This window comes from Notolabrus celidotus, chromosome 8 (assembly GCF_009762535.1).
Source record: "Notolabrus celidotus isolate fNotCel1 chromosome 8, fNotCel1.pri, whole genome shotgun sequence".
In the NCBI taxonomy this organism is placed as follows: Eukaryota; Metazoa; Chordata; class Actinopteri; order Labriformes; family Labridae; genus Notolabrus; species Notolabrus celidotus.
The window spans coordinates 13273422-13295741 of NC_048279.1; the positions used below are offsets into that span (position 1 = coordinate 13273422).

The following is a 22320-nucleotide window of genomic DNA, read 5'->3' on the forward strand; positions in this document are numbered from 1 at the left end:
ATTTTCCTGACATTTCATTAGTTGCATCTTACAGCAAAGGCCATGGTCCACAGAGCTTCCAAAGCATCAGAGGGATCTCATTGTTGAAAGGTATCAGTCAGGAGAAGGGTGCAAATACTTTTCCAATGCATTAGATATGCTATGGACCACAGTGAAGACCGTCATCATCAAGTGGAGAAAATATGGCACAACAGTGACATTCAGAGAACTGGACATCCCTCCAGAATTGATGAAAAGCGAGAAGAAAACTGGTCAGGGAGGCTTCCCAGAGGCCGACAGCAACATTAAAGGAGCTGCAGGGATTCCTGACTAGCACTGGCTGTGTACTACATGTGACAACATCTCTCCTATTCTTCATATGTTTCAGCTATGGGTAGGGTGGCAAGACGGAAGCTGTTTCTTATGAAGAAAAACATCCAAGCCTGGCAACATGTTTTAAAAACATACATGAAGTTTTCCAAAAGCATCAAATGTTTTATGGTCTGATTAAACCAAGGTTGAACTTTGTGGCCATAATTCCAAAAAGTATGTGTAACCCACTCCTGGGTAAGTACACCTCACGCTAGGTTCGGAAGGAGCCAAGTAAAGAGTGCAATCACTATTGACACGGCACGAGTAGAATCAGTTAAACCAACTTTAGTTTGTTTTGAATAACAATACAGATTACATAAAAATTACATTTATATGAAAAATAAAAAATGGCCCTTTTAACAAAAAAGAAAAATATCCTGAGTTGTATCAATTGTCTTTGTGTTCTACTCTGTTTCGAGTAGTTTCAAAATCAATGTCTGGTGACCGTAGAGGAAGTTTCAGTCAAAGTCAACTTGTGGCAGTTCAGATCAGATTGAGGATTGATCTGTGATAGTCAAGTCAGTCAGTCAGTCAGAGTGCACTCTAAGTCAAGTGTGTGTTCGAGCTGGTACCAATCCAGAAGACTGATACGATCCTACCACCAGGCAGATAGTTCATCCGGCTGTTTCAGTGGCGATGCAGATTCTGGATCACGGGAATCAAGCTGGGTGGCTCGCCATCACTGGAATCACTGAATCATCACTGGATCTTCTCACTCTCGCTATAAGACCTGACCTGCATTGTTACAAACAGGCTTATAGTTTTTCGTTCTGCTCCCCTTATATTTCACCTATGTTCTCTTATGTTCATAAGTTATTATGTTGCGCAACAATATACCAGATCATAACAATATCAAAATAAGCACTGACTGAATGTAAATACTTAACATATTGAAATGAATTGTTACTCTCTAGTTCAACTTCATATTATCAAATATCAGAATTATTTTGTTCCAATAATACATAATAAGCACATATAAAAACAGTACAAATATCAGCTTAATCAAATGCTTGAGTAAGCAATAAACTACATATACTTAACATATTAAACATCACCAACCTTACTCTTCAGTGAAAGCAAAGTGCATTAAGGAAACAATACCTGTTTCATCAAGTGATTAAACACAATACATTTCCCCAATTGCTCTCAGCAGTAACAGTCAAACTACATTTTGTATTAAACTATTTTTCTTATGAAAACTACTTAACAATTCACTTCACCATTGCTAGCAAAGCTAAGTGATTAACACCTTAACATTAGAAGAAATCCCCGTTTTTTCAGTGATAGTAATTTGGTTAATATTACTATGAAACCGAGATTTCAAGTATCAAATACATTTTCCTCTAAACACTTATTCACATATAACCACAGTAACATGCTAGGTTTGGCTTTAAATGGAAATGAACTTCATTGCTGACACACAGAAATTAGCAAGACGTGACTGAGAGCTAACTTACCGAGGCTTAGCATATGCGCTAATTACGATGAAACCGGCACTTCTGGTCGTCTCGTGGCTCCGTCGGGGAACCAACAATAATATGATCCAATAACTTCTTCAAGTAAAACTGTTTTGACTCAGTTCTCACAAGTTCTCAACTTTAGTGAAGCTTAAAGTTGTAACACGAAGCAACTACTGCAGCTCAACATGCTGACTCAGGCTCTCTCAGTATCACAGACGTCTTTCTGCAGGGTGACTGCACTGCAAAATTTCCGTTAAATTAATTACGGTGAAAACGGATGAAACTAAATATTTGACAAAGTTAACTGTAAAACTTTAATTTAAACTTAATTTAACAGTTTAATACTTTATTCAATTTTGTTTTAACCCATCTTTTTTTAGCTGGGTTACATATGTTTGGCGTTAAAACAACACTGCACATCACATAAAGAATACCATACCCACAGAGAAGCATGGTGGGGGCAGCATCATGCTTTGGGGCTGTTTTTCTTCATCTGGAACCGGGGCCTTGGTCAGGGTCCAGGGAAGTATGAACAGTTACAAATACCAGTCAGTTTAACACAAACCCTCCAGACCTCCGTTAGAAAGATGAAGATGAAGAGGAATTTCACCTTTCAACATGACAACAAACCAAAGCATACATCCAAACCAACAAAAGCATGGTTTCACCAGAAGAAGATTAAAGTTTTGGAATAGCCCAGTCAGAGTCCAAACCTGAATCCAGCTGAATATCTGTGGTGTGATCTGAAGAGGGCTGTGCACAGGAGATGCCCTCACTATCTGATGGATTTGGAGCTTCTTTGTAAAGAAGAATGGGCAAATATTACCACGTCAAGATGTGCTATGCTAATAGAGTCCTACAAAAAAAACAGAGTGCTGTAATGACTCTTGTAATGGTCTAGGCAAAAAACAGTAAAAATGTTAAACACAAGTGAAAACACAAACACAAAAAAACCCTGCCTTGTATGGCTGATTTTCAATTTTCAATACCTCACAATCAAAATTTTCATTGGCCTTCTGCGTCTCATGTGAGGTGCATTTCCTCTTATGCTTTTATGATGCTTCAGGAATTGGCAGTACTTGTTCTTGGGGTCATAGGTGCAGCAGCTATGGAACTCCACATGCCTTTCAGATAGATACCTTGGATAGAGGAAGAGATTTACTTTAATTGGTTTTATACTTGCGTTATACATTAATCATTGATTTTTATAGCCCAAGGACGATAATCAAACAGGAATCAAAGGTCTCATTCTGGAATCAGTTGAGCGAAAGCTCACAGGGGAGTGCCGGCTGGTAGGTAAGACTATACTGTTTTTTTTTACCTGCGACAAAAAGCTCAAAAAGGTATTTGTGTCTTTCCAAGATTTCCAAGAGAATTTAGTGAATACAGTGTGTTGGTTTGCATTTGAGCATTATGCCTGTTTTTTCGATCTTCTACCATTGTCAATGGTCCAGTTGACCTGCGTTCTGGCTCGAAGAGGCTGTCAGGCTTACAGCATTGGCCATTTTGATTTACGTGGACCTCTGGCGAAGGCTACAGCGTTGATTCAATGCAGAAGTTTTAACCAGGCTTAAGAGATTCACCCAAAAAAGGAAAAAAGCAGAAAAGCATATATGACTTTGTTAGTTTTACACGTCCTTCACACAAATGCAGCCCAGCTGAAAGGTTGTGTAGTGTGTTGCCATGTTCCACTCAAACTTATATAATGCCTTTTTGGAAACAATGTTCCACAGAGGATTGAGGATGGTTGACAGATGGTTTACTAATTTGTGCTGCTCATCCACGTGTGACAAACACCTCTTTTCATGTCCTCTGTGTCCCTCTAGAGATTTTGGCAGACTAATGATACCATGTAAGATTGTGAAAATTCCTCAAAAGCAGAGGTGGGTAGAGTAAACCAAAACAGTACTCAAGTAAAAGTACTGTTACTTTACAATGATGTTACTCAAGTAGAAGTAAGAGTACTCGTAGAAATAAGTACTTGAGTAAGAGTAAATAAGTACCTAAAAAAAAACTACTCAAGTAGTGAGTAACTTGTGAGTAGTATCATATATAAAATTGTATTGTATTGAAACGCTAATAACAATGTGAAGTGCACACTGCCTTTAACAAGGTGACATAAATAGGAAAATGCCAAAATGAATGCTGTTAGGCATGGTTTACTTTCAAACATTAAAGAAAGAGAAGCTGCAATGTGCTCAAACTAATGTACCCGCTTTCATTTTTTAATACAAGCTGAAACTTCAAACTGTGTCTGAGATGTGATCAGAACTCCAGAAAATCAATACTCCAACATTACAATAAAAATAAATCTATGCCTTCCAAACTTTCTTTTTTAACCTTTAACTTATTTTCAGTACATCTTACTTATAAACATAACTTGAAAGTGCTATAACAACTAGGAAGTGTTTAAAAAGGCCATGAACTCAGTCCAGAAGAATCTCTCTTGGGTGACTGTTGAGCTTCAGAAGCAGCTGTTATTATCAGCATGCTACCTTACTGCTCTTATAAGTTACTTTAGATTACTTTCCAACATTTCTAACATGCTTTTAAGATTTAATGTTAACCAGTACTATCCTTAGCTTACCTAACTGATAACTCACCATGACATGTTTTTAAGATTTAATATTAACTAGTATGATCCTTAGCTTACCTAACTGATAACTCACCATGACATGCTTTTTAAGATTTAATATTAACTAGTACTATCCTTAGCTTACCTAACTGATAACTCACCATGACATGTTTTTTAAGATTGAATTGTTCTATGTTGAAGCTCAAGATTTCCACCGTATAGAACAAAGTACCCAGCGCATAATGTGACTGTTTCTCCTCGTCATTTAGAAGTTATAAGAGAGTCTGGATGTTGGGTACAGGGTAAACATTTTCCTCCAAAGTGGACGCAGGTATAACGCAGCCTCTCTCCCCAGCTGTAGGTGGAGGAGGGGGCGGAGCTACTCCTCCGTTCATTCAGTGTTGAGGCTATACTGTATATACGTAACTCTGGATCAGAGGGAGCTGCATGAGAGAGCGCTTGAGTATAAAACATATAAAATGAAGAAAAAAAGGAACGGTAAGAGTAGCGACTGGACAGCCCAATGCAACGAAGTAAAAGTACATATTTTTTAACACAAATGTACTTGAGAAGCAGTAAAAAGTACTCTGCAAAACAAATACTCTCAGAAGTACAATTTTTTACTACCCACCTCTGCACAAAAGCTTCAACATCTTTACAGCAGGGGTATTCAGCATAGTGCTTATATCACATTGGATGTTGAGGCTGTCTTCACTTGGGCACTCGTGGCTAAGGAATATGTCTGGTAGACGAAACTCCGACTAGCCAACAGTATATCCAGTGTTGGTAAAACTGTGGTACCAAAAAACAATAGAAGTAGTTCACCACATTTCTGAGTAAATTGGTGACGTCATTGCTCGATCTAAATAAAATTTTATTGATCAAGTAGTGCGGTAGTGTCCACACAAGCTACTCACAACAGAGTTGAAGCGCAGCAAAGTCTGCTGTCTGAAATCAAACTCCTCAGGATCAGTAGATGGTAGTACCAGTTACATCATGAACATGTATTTTTTTTATTACTTCAGTATGTGACTGCCTAGTTCTTTACATGTGCTCACAACATCCCTTCAGCTGGTGAATTTGCAGGTGTAAGCACGTGTAAGCATGAGTTCCCCTAACAGCAGGACACACATGCAAGTTATTCCTGAATAAGCTACATAGCAATACATAGATACAAAAAAAAATAATACTTAACCAAACACTACTAACCAGTGCCAGGTCAGCCTGCTAACATCACCTTGAAAACAGCTAGAGAAGAGGTCCATGATAAATGTAGTTATAGTAGAGACGTTGAAACTTAGATTAGTGTAAGCTTGTCTCTGCCAGATTGTGCTTCAGGTAAGCAGGGGCTCATCTCACCCTACCCCTATCACAGCCTAAATGTTGTTCTATGTTTATCCCATTTATCAGACTGAGAAGCAGAAACATGTTGAGAATCTAGGTCAGTAAAGCCTTACACATTATCATTAGGTTTAACTGAGCAGCCTTAGCTTTAGTCATCCTTGTTCATATTTCTATTTGAATATGTTACAATGTTACAATGTTACAATGTCATTTAGCAGACGCTTTTATCCAAAGCGACGTACATACGAGAACAAGAACAACACAAGCAAAGATCTAGACAAGAGTAAACAAGATCAGTAAGAGTAACAAAGTGCTTCAAGTCAATTTGGGTGCAGGTACTGCCAAGCAGTGTAAAGGCAATGCACAAAAGTAAGTAAGGATTATTATTATTTTTTTTTTTTTTAAATAAGGAACATCTACAATGAGGCAACCAAACAATTTAAGACCTTCCATTATCATCATCAACAATTAACATCACCACTATAATGACCAAAGTACCAAGTGCTGGGTCACTCAAGAGCTGAACACAGATTCCCAGAGTAGAGCAGGACAGTGCGAGTCAATATCCCTTGAGCCAGAGCTTGGGGACATGAGGCATGAGAATGAAAGGCAGTGGGGCAGTAGATTTACAGTACAATATTTTTATTCAAGCAAAGTGATGCACATTTGATTTGTGAGGGTGGTGTAGCTGTACTGTTTACACTGGAGAAGTATACTGTGAAGGAAGTCTTGCTGCAAAACGTGTGGTAGATAAGATATTGGTTTAATGTTGGTTTTTCATTTGATATTGTCTGATGAAAAATGTAGATATCTTATCCTAAGTTAAACCTAAAAGAGTAGCTGGCATAGAAGAAGACTCCCTGAGCCTCGATGCTTGATACTTCAGAATTATACTTTCACAATAATAAAACTTTTGTAAAGTTGCAAGCTAATTAACTGTTGGCTGCTGCAACAAGTGATGGGAATCAAATTATAAAAGTTTTTATTTTTCTTCATTTCAGACATGGTGGGGTTCTCAAGAGGTGTGTTGTGTTTTTTGTGTGTTTTCACCCAAACTAATGGTGAGTATTTGGTTTATTTTAATGTAGTTTGCCAAGATGTACATTACAAGTTAACATTTGTATGTTTATGTGTGTGTGTTGGGGGGTTTATTCATTATCTATTTTCTTTTTTACAGCAAATTTCCTTCCTACAGTTGATAAACTTCGTTACGACGTGTGTGAAGACATTCCATTAGGTGTGTGCAATAGTTAATCCTGTTTTTATTTTACCCTTGTGACATTACCCCTGATAAATAAAAAACATTTATATTCATCCTTATGACTATGTTTCTGCAGATGTGGTGGCATTCACTATAGTTGCATCGGACCCAGATAATGACCCACTGACCTTTTCTCTCGCTGGGATCAACGCTGGATTCTTTCAAGTTGAGAGTCACACTGGGAGAGTAATAGTCAAAAGACAGCTAGATAAAGAGGTATGATCTGGAGGAAGTAGAAACTCCTCAGTATGATGGAGTTCCATTGTGATCCACTGTGAGTTAATTCAGTTAATCAATGTTTTTTAATGTTTTTTTCTTCCAGAGCAATGATGTCATGCCACTTGATGTTATTGTCTATGATGGCCACAATACTGTGAGTGACATCTCAGCTGGTTTCAATCTCTAATTTCATATCAATTTGATAATTACATAGTTATGAAATGTTTTTTTCAGATTACAGCGAAAACAAACGTAATATTATTAGAGGCCAACGACAACAGACCCATATTTCAAGAGGCTTCATATGATTTCGCGTTTCCAGAAGTAAGTCAAATATAGACTAATCTTTGCTCTTTTTCTTACTCCAGCGTGATTTCTTATTAACATTTTGAATGTAAGAAAACCACTGACTACAATCCTCTGTTAGACTAGTTCATTACTTTTCCGATCCATTCTCATGCCAAGAAGTATTCATGCAGTCCTTATGACACATTTAAGTCTGTTTCTTTTCTGTTTTTGTACCTATCAATTTCACCAGAATACTGCTGTAGGGTCATCTCTGTTCACGGTGAAGGCCACTGATGCAGACACCTCATTGGCTGGAGTTGTTCATTACAGCATTGATGAAGTAAGCTTCCCCTGTAAATCATGTATTTGTTTGTACAAACAAACAGACAGACCAAAAAAAGTTAATATGTTCATCATCTCTAATGAATCAACATTTACATTTTATTTTCCAGGTTACCCCAAGCTCTGGAATTGGACTGTTTGACATCGTAGACAACACCGGTGAAGTCAGATTAATTGGAAATCTGAACTACACAGAGCTGAGCACTTTCTATCGCTTGAAGATAAACGCAACTGTAAGTTTTACATATTTGACCTTAATTTTAGGGGCAAGCTTGATTGTTTCGTTGCTGAGAATGAAATAATTAGATTGATACCACTCCCTGTCTGTATGCTACATGTGCAGCTACAGTAGGATCTGTACAGTTGTCATGATAAGGGGCCCAGGCGATTTACAGGTACTCCCGGCAGATCCTGGGCAAAAAAACAAACAAACATATAAACTAAAATCTAATAATATTTGGCCTCATGGAGTTGTTGTCTATTTCACTTATTTATGTTGTACTTATTTTTAGTAATTGCAACAGTATATTTGCAGATAGATTTCCTTGATCATTTTTAAAATGTCACTTAATCAGTTTATAATTATAACTGTAGCAGATATATTTTGTGTCTCTTAAACTTTCTCTTCCCGTAACAGGATGGTGGAGGTCGTTGTTATTACAATGTGACCCAGTACTTCTCAACTATTGCATTTTCCTTCATTACGGTTGAGGACATCCCAGACCTCGACCCACAGTTTCTTGGTGTTCCCTATGTGGGGAGGATTGAAGAGAATTCTCCTTTGGTGAGTGCTCAAGGATTTTATGTTCTGTAAAAGAAAGAGCTTAACTAGATCAATACAGATTTTCAAAAAGAGAGAGAAAAATTGTATGATCTTGATATCCTCCTGCTAATTCCACCTCCAGTTTAAATAAAATACCTTATCCGTTCTTTGATTTATTTGTGTGGATTTTCTTTTAGTTCTGATATATTTGTAGCTACGTGTCTTTGTTTTATATATTAGCCATGATGCTATGTTGACTTTTGTGTAAATAACAACAAATTTTCTGCATCTTCGTTCTTCTTCTTGCAGGGCAAGTCCGTGTTTCAAGTGACTGCTGTAGACCAGGACAGAGGAGTCAATGATAGAATCATCTACAGCATTGAAGGTCTGCCTCTAAACTCAAATAAAAAGTCTAAAAATGTCTCTTTGCATGGAGTGATGGAATATGTTTTTTTTTTCACCTGTTGTTTGACAGATGCCACAGTGGATGGCCTGTTTGATATCTCATCAGATGATGGCATTATATCTGTGTTGTCAGAAATTGACAGAGAGGAATTTGGTGATACCGACACTGTAACATTGACTGTAAAGGTACAGCTGTCTTTTTTTTTACAAACATATGAATTTAGTCATTCATAATGATTTTACTCTGTTAGAATTAGTCCCTGTGGCGTAAAATGTTTATAATATAGGTACTTGTTCTCAGTAACTATATGTTACCTATCACTAGTGTACTGAATATTTTCTATAACACAGTATACACAGCTCCATGCACCCTTTTTATAAAACCATCCTTTTATTCTTAGTACAAGTCATTATTCAAAAAATAAGTTTAGAATTTTACTGAGAGTGAGGTAGGAAAACCTCTTTCACTGTGATTTAGCTAAAACCAATAGGTGAGTAACTTAGCTATTCTTTGTGTATATTAGCTTATCCTATCTGGTTCAGTCGTTTCAGATCTATATGTAGCTTATTTTCTCTCATCATGAAGACTGGGAGCATTTTAATACAGGAAACCATCATGCTTTGCTTTGAAATTAAGCTTGAAAGTCAAATATTTTAAGAGACATCCCTCCTAAATATAACAAAATGTGCATGTGACAGGAGCCAGAGAGTTTTGCTTCAGTTAATTTAAAGAAAAAGAGGTAAAGTTTAAGAGGAAGTCGGGTCAAGGATATGTGTTACTGTATATGTCCATTCCAGACCAGTGTTCATTTTGGTGGCTATTTTAGATTTAGTCTTAGTCTTTAGACGGAAATGTCTGTTAGTTTTAGACACATTTTAGTCTTTTCAGCCCTTTATAGTTTTAGTCTAGTTTTAGTCGACGAAAACTCAAAACATTATAGTCTAGTCTTAGTCACATTTTAGTCTTTGATTTTTGCCAGAACATTTTCACTCTTTAAATAATTAATGTAGTTGATCAGATATATAGGGTTGTAGCCCATAAAGTGTTAAAATCTTCAACATTTCCCTCTTTTACTACTCTTTTTTGATCTTAGGCCACTGAATCCAATAAGAACATCCATGGGGTCCATGCCAGCACCACAACAAATGTACTGATCAACATCATTGATGTCAACGACAACCCACCGCAGTTTTACAAGTGTGGGTTCTCCTGTGTGACCGAAAGTCACTTCACAGCAGAGGTCTCTGAGAACTCACTGGGATCTATTTCCATCAACATGACAGTCAGAGATCTTGACAAAGTAAGAGACAAAAAGGGAGAATGCTGTTTGGCTGAAATATGTTTTCTGAAACATGTCAAATACAGAAAGTGCAGCTCTGAATATTGTTAATGAGAATTTTAACCATCAGTTTTGGTTTTTCATAGATCTCCAACACTAAACTGACCCTGGGAGGAGCTGACAAGGATGTGTTTTCTGTTGAGCCGCAGTTCACCATGTCAGACAGCATTGTTCAGCTTCTGGTCAGGCAGCCCCAAAAACTGGACTTTGAGAAAACACAGCAAATGATTGTAGAAGTAAGTTTAAATAGACCAAGACTGGAGACATTTTATACCTGTGTGTCATTTTGAAGCCAGTCTCAGGTACTCCCTGTGATATGTTATTGTACAGGTGATTGCCACAGACCAAGGTGATATGAGCCTCCACTCCACTGCTACAGTTACTATCATCATCATGGACACAAATGACAACAGCCCTGAGTTTCCACAGCCTACATACAGACTGAATGTGACTGAGCACTCTGAAGTTGGGACTGTAGTAGCCAACATTACTGTAAGTATTTCACCATCTGAATATGAAAACAGTGTTCAGAATCCAGTCAAGCTGTTTTCAAGACATCCTCAACTCTTTTACACTGCCTGTACACGTACACCTCTGTTACGCCACAAGTCCTTATAAAAGTTACAGAGAAATCAGTAAGGCAAGGTTGTTATGCAGAGGCAAAAAAGTGTCCGTGCAAACAACTGAGATGGAAATATGGAACAGAGCTGTGTTAGCATGTGAAGCCTGAGCTATTTTTTACACCTTGTACCTCTTTTGATTCTGCAACATGGCCACAATATGATGGTGCTGTTTTGTTCAGTGTAAAAGTTTAAAATAGATACAAAGACAAGATGTGTTACAGTGCTGTGGGGAATCTCTTATTGTTGCAGAAACACAGTCACGTTGATCAAAACACGTGTTTGGACCAGTGCTAAGTCAATGGTTCCATTTTGTTTGCATTAACTCTGAAAAGTTTCAAAGATTTACACCCCTTCTCTCCACCAAAGAACCATAAACGTCTGTACTAATGCATAGGACTGCTGTAATTCCTTCCTTGGTGGTATCAGTCTTTTTTTCAATCTGACTGGATTAGGATTAATTCTTCTGCTATTGTACTTCCAAGTTAATGGCCTATAGTATTTCAACAGCAAAAGGTACCAAGAGTTGTCCACTACAAGTCAAAAATGCCCCACCTGATGACATTTGTTCATTACAGATAAACAACTTAAGCAACTATAATTTAGCCTACAATACAAATAAATTAAAGCTTATCAGAAACCTTGTTTCTGTCCCCAATCTAAATGAAACAACCGCCAAACAGAGTACTACATCTTAATGAAGTAAGTTTGTAGTATGAAGCAATCTTTTGTGCACCAATCAATCCTATAGTGTTTGGAGCCTAACCCCAGATTGAAAATACTGTACATTGAAAGAGCTTGGATACTGTGTTAAATGGGTTGTAATGTGTATGTTTCTTTGATTTTATGTAGCTTCTCTACACTGGCTACCAGTCACTTTTATAACAGAGTTCATAGTTTCATGATCTTTCCCTCAGCCCTATGGGGCTTAGTGCCAAGTTATTTATCAATCCTTCTTTTGCCCTATGCCCCTCCAGCTCACTAAGATCCTCAGACACGTCCCTCTTTGTTGTCCCAAAGTCTAAACTATTACGTAAAGTTGCTTTGGAGTCAGGGTTCCTCAATTTTGGAGTAATCTGCCTGAAGAAACCCAGGCTGCTTGTTCTGTAATGATTTAAATCACCTTTAAAGAGTCACTTTTATAAAACAGCCTTTTGGTGCCTTTGTTTCTGATTATTCTGTTTTTGTTTTTACTGTTTTGAAAAACTTTTATATGGCACTCAGAGGGGCTCAAATTAAATTTTTCCCTATAGGCAGAGGATCCTGACACCATGGATCAAGGCAAGCTCACCTACAGCCTTCTTCCCGACAGCATGTATGTCAACTCCCTTCTGGTTATATAAATGCAGGCACAGCTTATCTTAAACTATCATACTAAATGTGCATACACAGCTGAAATACCTCTTTGTTTCAGACTACTGTATTTTGATGTGGAGAAAGACACTGGTGTAGTTCGCGTGAAAGACAAAGCTCTGTTGGACCGTGAGGTCAGATCTCTGTACTCAGCAACTCTGCAGGCAAGAGACACAGACGAAAAGCCAGGCAGCACAGTGCTTGAGATCAATGTGCTGGACATCAATGACCAGCCTCCAGTCATCAGCAGAGACTCTTACCTGGATTTTGTCAAAGAGGGTGGAACGCTTGAGCTTAAGATAGAGGTAAGTGCAAGAGAACAATGAGAGTTAATATTTTATCCTCCTCCATGTGGGAGATGCTGTATGTAAACAATGATTGACCTTATTCTTATATGCACCAGTTGGAAGATGATGAAGAAGAGGAAGTTGTTGGGGGAGTGGTTGTTGTTGCATTCTAATAAGTTTTTGATAGTTAAAAATTGACCAATGGAGGATCATACAGTTTTGCTCATGTGTTTGTCATTTGGACAGGCCACTGACGCAGATGACCCAGACACAGAAAACAGTCAGATAGTGTTTAGCATTGAAGACAGCAGGTACAGTGACTTATTCACAATCGACCCAAACACTGGTGTGCTAAGAAACAGCAAGGAGCTTGATCGTGAGGCCCTGGACCCAGAGCTTGGAGGAAGGATTGAGCTCAATGTAACTGCCTCTGACAAGGGTATTCCTCGACTGTCCACCACAGTCCCTGTTATCATTAATGTAGAGGTGAGTCTTCAGCCGTTTCAATATTTATACAGACTGGTTCAGCTGCTCGTCTTGGGCATGATAACTGTCAGTGTTTTCATTTGATGCTTCTTAGGATGTCAATGACAATATACCAGAGTTTGCAAAGCCATCTTACCAATTCTACGTCAAAGAAGGAGAAAAAGGTATTTATATTTACAAAGCCTTTAAGTGTTTATATTTGTGTGGCTGAATTTCAATGACATTATTCCGTCTGATCAGGTGCATTCGTGGGTTCTGTCACTGCTGTGGATTTGGACCAAACCAGGGATTTTAACCGCATTTCATTCAGCATTGTTGATGGAAGCTTTGGCAGCTTCATCATACGCACGCTTGCAATGGAGCCGGGTTACAGGGGGAACATCACCGTGGACCCTGAAATTGAGCTGGACTACGAGAGTGAACATAAGCGGTTCACACTGCGGGTGGAGGCAGTAGATCTAGAGCAATCCAGTTCCGAAGTGATAGTGGTCGTGCATGTGGAGGACGTGAACGACGAGCGGCCTGAAATCATGCGTCCAGATGCCATCAGGATAAAGGAGAACACCACCTACAGCCAGATTGGGGAGTTTTTGGCACATGACACAGACGGAAACCACTCACTGGTTTTCCAGCTGAAGTCCATCCAATGCAGATGTAACGGCTCTCTGACACCCTGCAATTATGTTACCATGGATCCTACAGGGATGGTCAGTGCAAACCCAGAGATCACAATGGACTATGAACAATGTGACCAGGTGCTGGTTGAGGCTCAGGTGGTGGATGAGTACACGGAGAAAGGAGAGAACTACAGTGCTACAACAGGTTTGCACTTGCTAGTTTACAAACAAAAATAGCATTTACATCATTGAATCATGAAATACTGACCTACATACGCCACAAAAATTCACTTCATTTTTCTCAACAGAAACAATGGAGATCAACATTGACGACCTCAATGACAACATCCCAGAATTCCTTTTCTCAGATTCTGTGTTTGGTGAGTGCAGATTACTAACATTAAATGATAGTATCCCCTTTTAGGGAGGCCTGCCTGCTCATACACTATGGTCATTGTTTACCTTTGTTTGCCACATCCATCGTGTGAGCCCTTACAAGAACCCTCATATACAGTGGGTACGGAAAGTATTCAGACCCCTTCACCTTTTTCACATTTTATTATGTTACAGCCTTATTCCAAAATGGATTAAATTCATGTTTTCCCTTAACATTCTCCACACAATACCCCATAATGACAAAGTGAAAATGTTTTGTAGAATTTTTTGCAAATGAATTAAAAATAAAACTCTAAAATATTGCATGTGCGTAAGTATTCAGACCCTTTGCTTTGAAACTCAAAATTGAGCTCAGTTGCAACCTGTTTCCTCTGACCATCCTTGAAATGTTTCTACAACTTGATTGGAGTCCACCTGTGGTAAATTCAATTGATTGGACATGATTTAAAAAAGGCACACACCTGTCTATATAAGATCCCATAGTTTACAGTGCATGTCAGAGCACAAACCAAGTGTTAAAGTCAAACAAATTGTCTGTAGTAGACCTCAGAGACAGGATTTTATGGAGACACAGATCTACGGAAGGGTAGAGAAAAAAATCTGCTGTATTGAAGGTCCCAAAGAGCACAGTGGTGTCCATCATATGTAAATGAAAGAAGTTGAAATCACCAGGACTCTCCCTAGAGCTGGCCGCCTGGCCAAAATAAGCGATCGGGGGAGAAGGGCTTTGGTCAGGGAGGTGACCAAGAACCCAACAGTCACTCTGACAGAACTCCAGCATTCCTCTGTGGAGATGGGAGAATCTTCAAGAAGGACAACCATCTTTGCAGCACTCCACAGATCAGGTCTTTATGGTAGAGTGGCCAGATGGAAGCCACTCCTCGGCACAAAGCACATGAAAGTTTGCCAATAGGAACCTAAAGGACTCTCAGACTATGAGAAACAACACTCTCTGGTCTGATGAAACCAAGATTGAACTCTTTGGCCTGAATGTCAAGCGTCACGTCTGGAGAAAACCAGGCACCTCTCTGGCCAATACCATCCCTACAGTGAAGCATGGTGGTGGCAACATCATGCTGTAGGGATGTTTTTCAGCGGGAGGAACTGGGAGACTAGTCAGGATCAAGGGAAAGATGAACGCAGCAAAGTACAGAGAGATTCTTGACGAAAACCTGCTCCAGAGTGCTCTGGACCTCAGGCTGCAGCGAAGGTTCACCTTCCAACAACAGTGATCCTGAGCACACAGCCAAGATAACAAAGGAGTGGCTTCAGGACAAGTCTCTGAATGTCCTTGAGTGGTCTAGCCAGAGCCCGGACTTGAACCTGATTGAATATTTCTGGAAAGACTTGAGAATAGCTGTGCACTGACGCTCCCCATCCAACCTCATTGAATTTGAGAGGATGTGCTAAGAAGAATGGGAGAAACTCCTCAAATCCAGGTGCGCTAAGCTTGTAGCATCATACATGAAAAAACTGGAGGATGTAATCACTGCTAAAGGTGCTTCAACTAAGTATTGAGTAAAGGGTCTGAATACTTATGCACATGCGATATTTGAGTTTTTTATTTTCAATTAATTTGCAAAAAATTCTACAAAACATTTTTCACTTTGTCATTATGGGGTATTGTGTGGAGAATGTTGAGGGAAAACATGAATTTAATCCATTTTGGAATAAGGCTGTAACACAACAAAATGTAAAAAAAGTGAAGGGGTCTGAATACTTTCCGTGTATATTTTAATAGAGTTGAATTATGATTGCAAAGTTCAATACTGATTCCCTGTCTTTGGACTTTAGTTGTGGTGTCTGAGAGTGCCAGTAAGGGGACATCTGTAGCAGGAGTCACTGTGAGTATGAAAAAACCCAACACCAATCAGCTATAATAATATGACCAAGGTCATGAGCCAATGGCGATAAGATCATGGGCAGTCAAGGCCCATCAGTGCTGGTGGGGAGGGAATGCTTGCTCTTGTGGTCAAATGTAACAGAAAAGCAACTGAAGTTGAAACTACTGAAAAAGTTAATACTGCTTGAGATAGAAACTGCTTGAGTGAGGGGCTGCATAGCCGCAGTCCAGTCAGTGTGCCTTTGCTGACCCTGCCCAAAGTGCCTACAATGGGCACATGAGCATAATGGAGGAAGGAAGAGGGGGCCTGGAGGAACATTGCAACAGGTTCAAGGGGATGACTTGGTCACCAAATTACCCTGTTTTCCTCCAGTCAAGTATCTGCGTACAACCAAGTCTGATCCATGAATGCCCAACCTTGCAACCTACAGGACTTAAAGGCTCTGCTTCTAACATTGTGGTGCTAGATACCACTGAACAAATGTTTCATCAGGCCAGGGCTGTTTTGGCCCTACCTTGATAGAGACAGGACCTACACAGTATTAGCAGGTGGTCATAATGTTATAGCTGATTGGTGTAAATAACTCTCATAATTTGAGTTTCCTATCAAAATTTGTGGCATGCCCTCTGATTCCTTTTGTTGCCTTCAGGCTACAGACCGGGACTCTGGAATAAATCGCCAGATTGAGTTTGAAGTAACAGCAGTCCAGTTTAAAAACAGCAACAGTCAAACAGACAAGACAAGGCTGCTGTTTGAGGCCGTCACCACACAGCAAAAGGACGTTTATGTTGGAATCATTCAGTGAGTACAAAAATATCTGTATGTCTTTCTGCATGTCTATTGAGTATGTATTTTTTCATGCTGATGTTATATAAAAAATGGTTCAATCTTGGGTGTGTTGATCCTGTGTGACAGTGGTGTGGATATGATGGTCTCTCACATTTCTGCACTTGCTTGGCTGTGATTGAGGCTGCTCTCATAGTTTCACTTACTTTATAGGACTACTGAGGCACTGGATGTGACACTGAAGGGGAAGTATTTGGTAACAGTAACAGCAACTGACACCGGTGGCCTTTTCACCAGCACTGTGCTGGAGGTGGGTGATTAAAATCATAAAGCTTACCTTTAATTCATGACCCACATTGTAACTTATCCAATAGAATGACTGTGAGATTTCCTCCTGTGCCATAACTTTTGTTCTTATTATTTTACAGATCTTTACAGTAGATGACTCCTACAGAGTCGAACTTGAGTTTACACCTTCTGAAGAAGAGGTTGAAGAAAAACTCAGCGACATCATTAGGTACACGTCTGCATGGTTTGGTCAGGTTTGATTGATGGCAGAGATTCCTCTCTATTATTTCATCAAGTTCTGTATGAACTCTGTTTCTCTCAGACTTTGTGTCACTCTGTATTTTCAGGGCCCTGACCGCTGCCACCAAGACTGCTGTGGAAATAGTTTCAATCAGGCCTAACACAGATGAAACATCCAGGTGAATTCCTTTTTCTCTGCACCTTCAAATCACCATATTATAATCATGAAGTAGTTACAGATCCACATTATATAATGTTTGCTGGTGTTAAAAGGAATACAAAATAATCTCCGTCTTGCACATATGCACAGAGAAAGGTGTCCACTAGATGGTGCCAGTGTCTTTGTAAACATACTATTTTGTACTAGTTAAAGATTTTTGGAGAGAATAACTACAGCAACACAAGAGAACTGAAATAAACCTTTCAGTAAGTGTTTAAGTGAGTTGAATTCTCCTCTCAGGGCTTCAAGTGGAACTATCATCGTGGTGTATTTTGTTTACGCCAACGGGACGGCTCTGACCTCTGATGATGTGGAAAAGATGATCTCTGATCCTGATCATTACTTTGTTCTTGAAGACCTTGGACTTGCAAACATTGTAAGTGAAAATAATTTTAGTGTTGAAGTTTTATTTTCTAAAGGGGTCGCTATATTGTAATGTCACTATCTCATAAGGTTTCAAATTTAGCCTCACTGAAGCAGCATTACATGCCCTCATGGATTTTTTTTTTTACATAGCTGAGACTATTTATCCTCTCACCATCAAAAATGTGCCAAAAAAGTCATTATTAGTCCTGCTTATAATTAACAAACTACTACAATATGTGTTTTTCTTACATTTAGTGTGTTTTACAAATAATACTCGCAAATTATATCAGAACTTTATAATTACATCAGAAATCAGCAAGTTTAAATGAAATAAAGGACACTTATGAACACCACCTACTAAGGATAGGTTTCTTACTTGTGTTTCAGGGGACAACTCCTGTCATCGAAAAATCAGACCCACTGATGTACGGCCTGTATGGCATGCTGGGAGGCCTCATCGTCGTGCTGGCTATCCTCACCACTTCCTTAATGTGTACACGCAGAAAGTAAGACAATGGATTTGAAACAACATGGGGACAGAAAAATTAAAGGATTTCTTAAAACAAAACCAAAAAATAAGAATAAATACAATAAATGTTTTTCTTTTTTTAATAACCATAATATCATAGACTAAAAACCATTATGCAAGAGTATGATGTGCAGTGTGAGAGTCCCATTCAATACAGAAAACTTCATCTGAATTCACAAAATTGCATTTCCCATGATTAAGGACATGTTGCATAATCAAAAATGTTTCCCTTTAATTTTTCAGAAGCAGATTTATCATCCTGGCAAAGCGATACAGGCTAGCATCCAACTTATTTGAGCACATATATGATGTGTTGTGTTTATATCCTAATCCACAGCTTCAAGAGGAAGCTGAAGGCAGCCAAAGCCATGAATTCTGCCGCCATGGTCAATTCTGATAACCAGAAAATTGGTTATGTGGTGCCCGGAACCAACAAATACAACATGGAGGGGTGAGGAGTGCAACAAGATAGATTAACAAGTAAACACAGTGACATACAACACAACTCGGATTGTGATTTTCCACCTTTGTCTTTTATTATTTGCTAACAGGGCAAATCCTGTTCTAAACCTGAACATTGACTCAACCTTGGTCCTGGACCTGGACCTAGGGGAGGAGGAGAGCTCAGATGTCGACAAAGTCAGGTAAAGAAAAGCTCTATGTGACTCTACGTCTGTTTAGCAGTGTGTGCTCTGTCGGCTCTGTTTGTGAAGGTGGTGACTGACAGTGACACATGACCTCACTCACTCTCCTCTTCATAGCATGGCTGGTTTATAAACTGGGATTGTTTCCAGTTGAACATTTTGTCACAGTGGGCTCACTACGGCAGTCTGTAAATGAGAAGTGGCATTCTGTTACCAAGCTGGAGATTTGGTCCTTATTTAAATAAAATAAAAACACACTCTATTTGAAATTATTAAGTAGTAGATTTATTTATTTATTTATTTTTATTTTATTTATTTTTGTTCTTTTTCTTCTTTCTTCTCTCTTCCTCTTGTCTGCATATACATTTCTGGTTTGCGTCATGTTTGTCACAAACTGTCAAATATTAATGCAATTTATTCTTGCAGCAAAAGAAAAGAAAGAAAACATTTTTCTTCTGTGCTTGTGACTGTGTGCATGCGACCATCACCATCCCTCTTAAAACTCTGGCCTATCTTTTATTGACAGCTAATATCATGTTCTGTAAAAGAGGGCGTGCACACCTAGGTGGACCAAAAATAAATATGTAAATAAAAGAAAGATTACACAAGGATATACAAAGGGACAGGGAGAAGGAGAGAGAGACCTAAGACACTTAGATGGAGAGGGACCATCTCACCATTACGCCAAAAAAACTCTGTGCGGTGATACTAATGATTAAGCAACCCTTAGTGTCCACAATCATAACTGAATACAGTTGGTGCATTTGTCTATCTCTGATAATCCCATTTTGTGTAGTTTTGCCACAGTGTAGTGTGTCCTATGGATGGTTTTATACTGGATAAGTTGTAAGTTTTTGCTAACACTTTTATTAAAGTTGTATATGCAGATTTGATTCCAGAAGTCACAGTTTGTTGTTATTGAGAGATCCGACTCCCATTTTGATATCGGTAATGAGACCGAGGTGTCGGACTGGTTTAAGATTGCGTATATTTTTGACATGCTCTTTTTTTTTCTTAAGATATTTAAGATTCTGTCAATTGGAGTGGGGTCATCCGGCGAGTTAACAATGCTATTTAGGATTGGGGTCACTATAGATTGTAGTTGTATGTATTCTAAAAAGTTTGGAGTAGTAGATTTATTGCTTGGTTTTTCTTTTCCACTTAAGCCTCAACTCCCTTGACTGCAGGGATGACATGGCCTTCCCTGAAAAGGACACAAAACCAATCATGGTGAGTTAGCATTTCAAAGTCCATCTTTATCTGCACTGAGTAGAACATGTTCTACATTAAAAGCGTGTCTGCTCCTCATTAGAACATGATCCAGGAGGAGGAGGAGGAGGAGAATGGTAGCGGACCTCCAGAGTACATTGAGCCTCTGGGTGCAGTTCTCGCTCAGCGAGGCCAGAAGAGAGGCTCCGAAAATCCTCGTCTTGGTTATAGTAACCCTGCATTCAGCGCCACAGACTTGTGATGGAAACAACGAAGGCAGACACCCTGCTGGAGGCCTTACATGGACAGATTTGCGTCTGTGTAATCAGGCTGACTAAATTACTAACAAGGAAGTCTTACTCTCAAATTGCCTTCTGCTCTTAACTAAAGTGATATATTGTGTTGTGTTTTAATGGGATCATAGAACCCAGAAGTGCTTTCTTCTTTGTCTGAATGTTGTATCCAAGGAAAGCTACAAAGAAAACCAAAATAGAAAATGTAAAATAAGATGTAAATATAATGATGCTCTGATCTATGAATCTCACAGATAAAGCTTGATAATATAATCAAGGACTGTTGAGAACATTGCTGTGACTCTCAGATGAAGCTACAACGAGGATATATTAGCTAAGCATTGTTTGTTTGGTACAAAGAATATTAAAACTTTTGAAAGCCCTCGGCCATCAAGTTTTCTCTGTTACAAGTATTAATGCTTAAGGAAGCTGATGGCCAGCTCGCCGTGCCTTAATATCTTGAGCAGAGACATGTTAGGCATATATTTAATCCTTCTCATCAAATACTTGGCCTGGAAGTACAAAAGTATATTTCCAAATTCAAACTTTTCCTTAAAATTAACAATTGGACAGAAGCTATGGGAAAGTACTAAATATGATTTTGTTGCACATGTGAATCACTTTATTTCTGTAAATATATCAAGTGATGTTTGAAAACGTGTTTGCTGTGAAAGCAACTTAAACATAAGTTATATATAACAACAGAATGGTGATACATTTTTTTTAAGCTGATGCTATGAGGAAGAAAATCCATAAAGATAAATTAAAAACCTTGTAGTGCAAATCTATCCATGTAAATCTTATGAATGACTCCATGTCAGCCAAAATAAGTGTTTTTTGCAAGTTTGCAATTTGTTATTGCCTGCTGTTAGTTTGAGATACGTGTTGTTGAAATAGAATCTTGTGCAATAATGTTGTCTCCCTGCAAGCAGCTGAATCTTTGACTGTTTGACTTTACTGACATTGAAATGAATGTATCACAAGTGCAAACTGTGAATAAAAGTAATTTCTAAATTGATTATATGAAGTAAATTTATGAACAGCAAAATCACTAGTACAATAATAACTTCTAAATTCAATAACATTAAAAGTAAATTAATCCCACATCTGAATTACATATCAAAGCACTGTAATACATAAAATATTAATAAGTAAAAAAAAACTTGTTTTAAGTGTTATTACTTTTATTGGTTAGCTTCATCGTTCCAGTGCAGTACAATTGTTCTACTATTCACAAAACAAACAAGTGAAAAGGACTTTTCCTAATAAGGGGTAGCAAATTGCTTCACAACAAAAGCCTAACCCTAACCCTAATGATTACTTAACCCTAACCCTAATCATATCCCTAATCATAATCTAATCCCAACTTAACCCCAACCTTAACCCTTATCATAGCCCTAAGCCTATTCATAACCCTATACCTAATGATAACCCTAACACTAAACCCCAACCCTTAATCATGACCCTCATTATAACCCTAACTGTAACCCTAACACCAACCCTAATCATAACCCTCATTATAATGCTAACTGTAACCCTAACCCTCATCCTAAAGTTACCGTAACCCTAACCCTACTGCTAACCCTAATCATAACCCCAACGCTAACACTTACCCTCACCTAATCAGAATCCTAACCCTAATCATAACAGTAACCTTAACCTTAACCCTACTGCTAACCCTAATCATAACCCTAACCCTAACAGTAAGTCTAACACTAACCCTTACCCTAACCTAATCAGAACCCTAACCCTAACAGTAAGTCTAACACTAACCCTTACCCTAACCTAATCAGA

General features: G+C 38.6%; 1 protein-coding gene across 2 annotated transcripts; it reads left to right on the forward strand.

Moving 5' to 3' along the window:
• The first annotated feature begins 4806 nt into the window (after positions 1–4806).
• LOC117817148 (cadherin-related family member 2-like) lies at positions 4807–21545 on the forward strand. 2 transcript variants are annotated; one of them, XM_034689630.1, is made up of 31 exons: positions 4807–4884; positions 6732–6791; positions 6908–6967; positions 7068–7207; positions 7314–7364; positions 7445–7534; positions 7749–7838; positions 7951–8073; positions 8478–8624; positions 8913–8988; positions 9079–9194; positions 10103–10309; positions 10435–10584; positions 10679–10840; positions 12222–12283; positions 12383–12626; positions 12855–13094; positions 13189–13258; positions 13335–13916; positions 14020–14091; positions 15902–15951; positions 16601–16752; positions 16951–17047; positions 17166–17254; positions 17373–17444; positions 17726–17861; positions 18239–18357; positions 18718–18831; positions 18932–19024; positions 20191–20254; positions 20337–21545. In XM_034689630.1, the coding sequence occupies exons 1-31, from the start codon at positions 4866–4868 to the stop codon at positions 20493–20495; spliced, it is 3906 nt and encodes a 1301-aa protein (XP_034545521.1). In that variant the 5' UTR covers positions 4807–4865; the 3' UTR covers positions 20496–21545. The 2 variants fall into 2 exon arrangements, with proteins under 2 accessions (XP_034545521.1, XP_034545522.1); XM_034689631.1 differs by having other exon boundaries at positions 4825–4884; positions 6926–6967.
• The last annotated feature ends 775 nt before the right edge of the window (positions 21546–22320 follow it).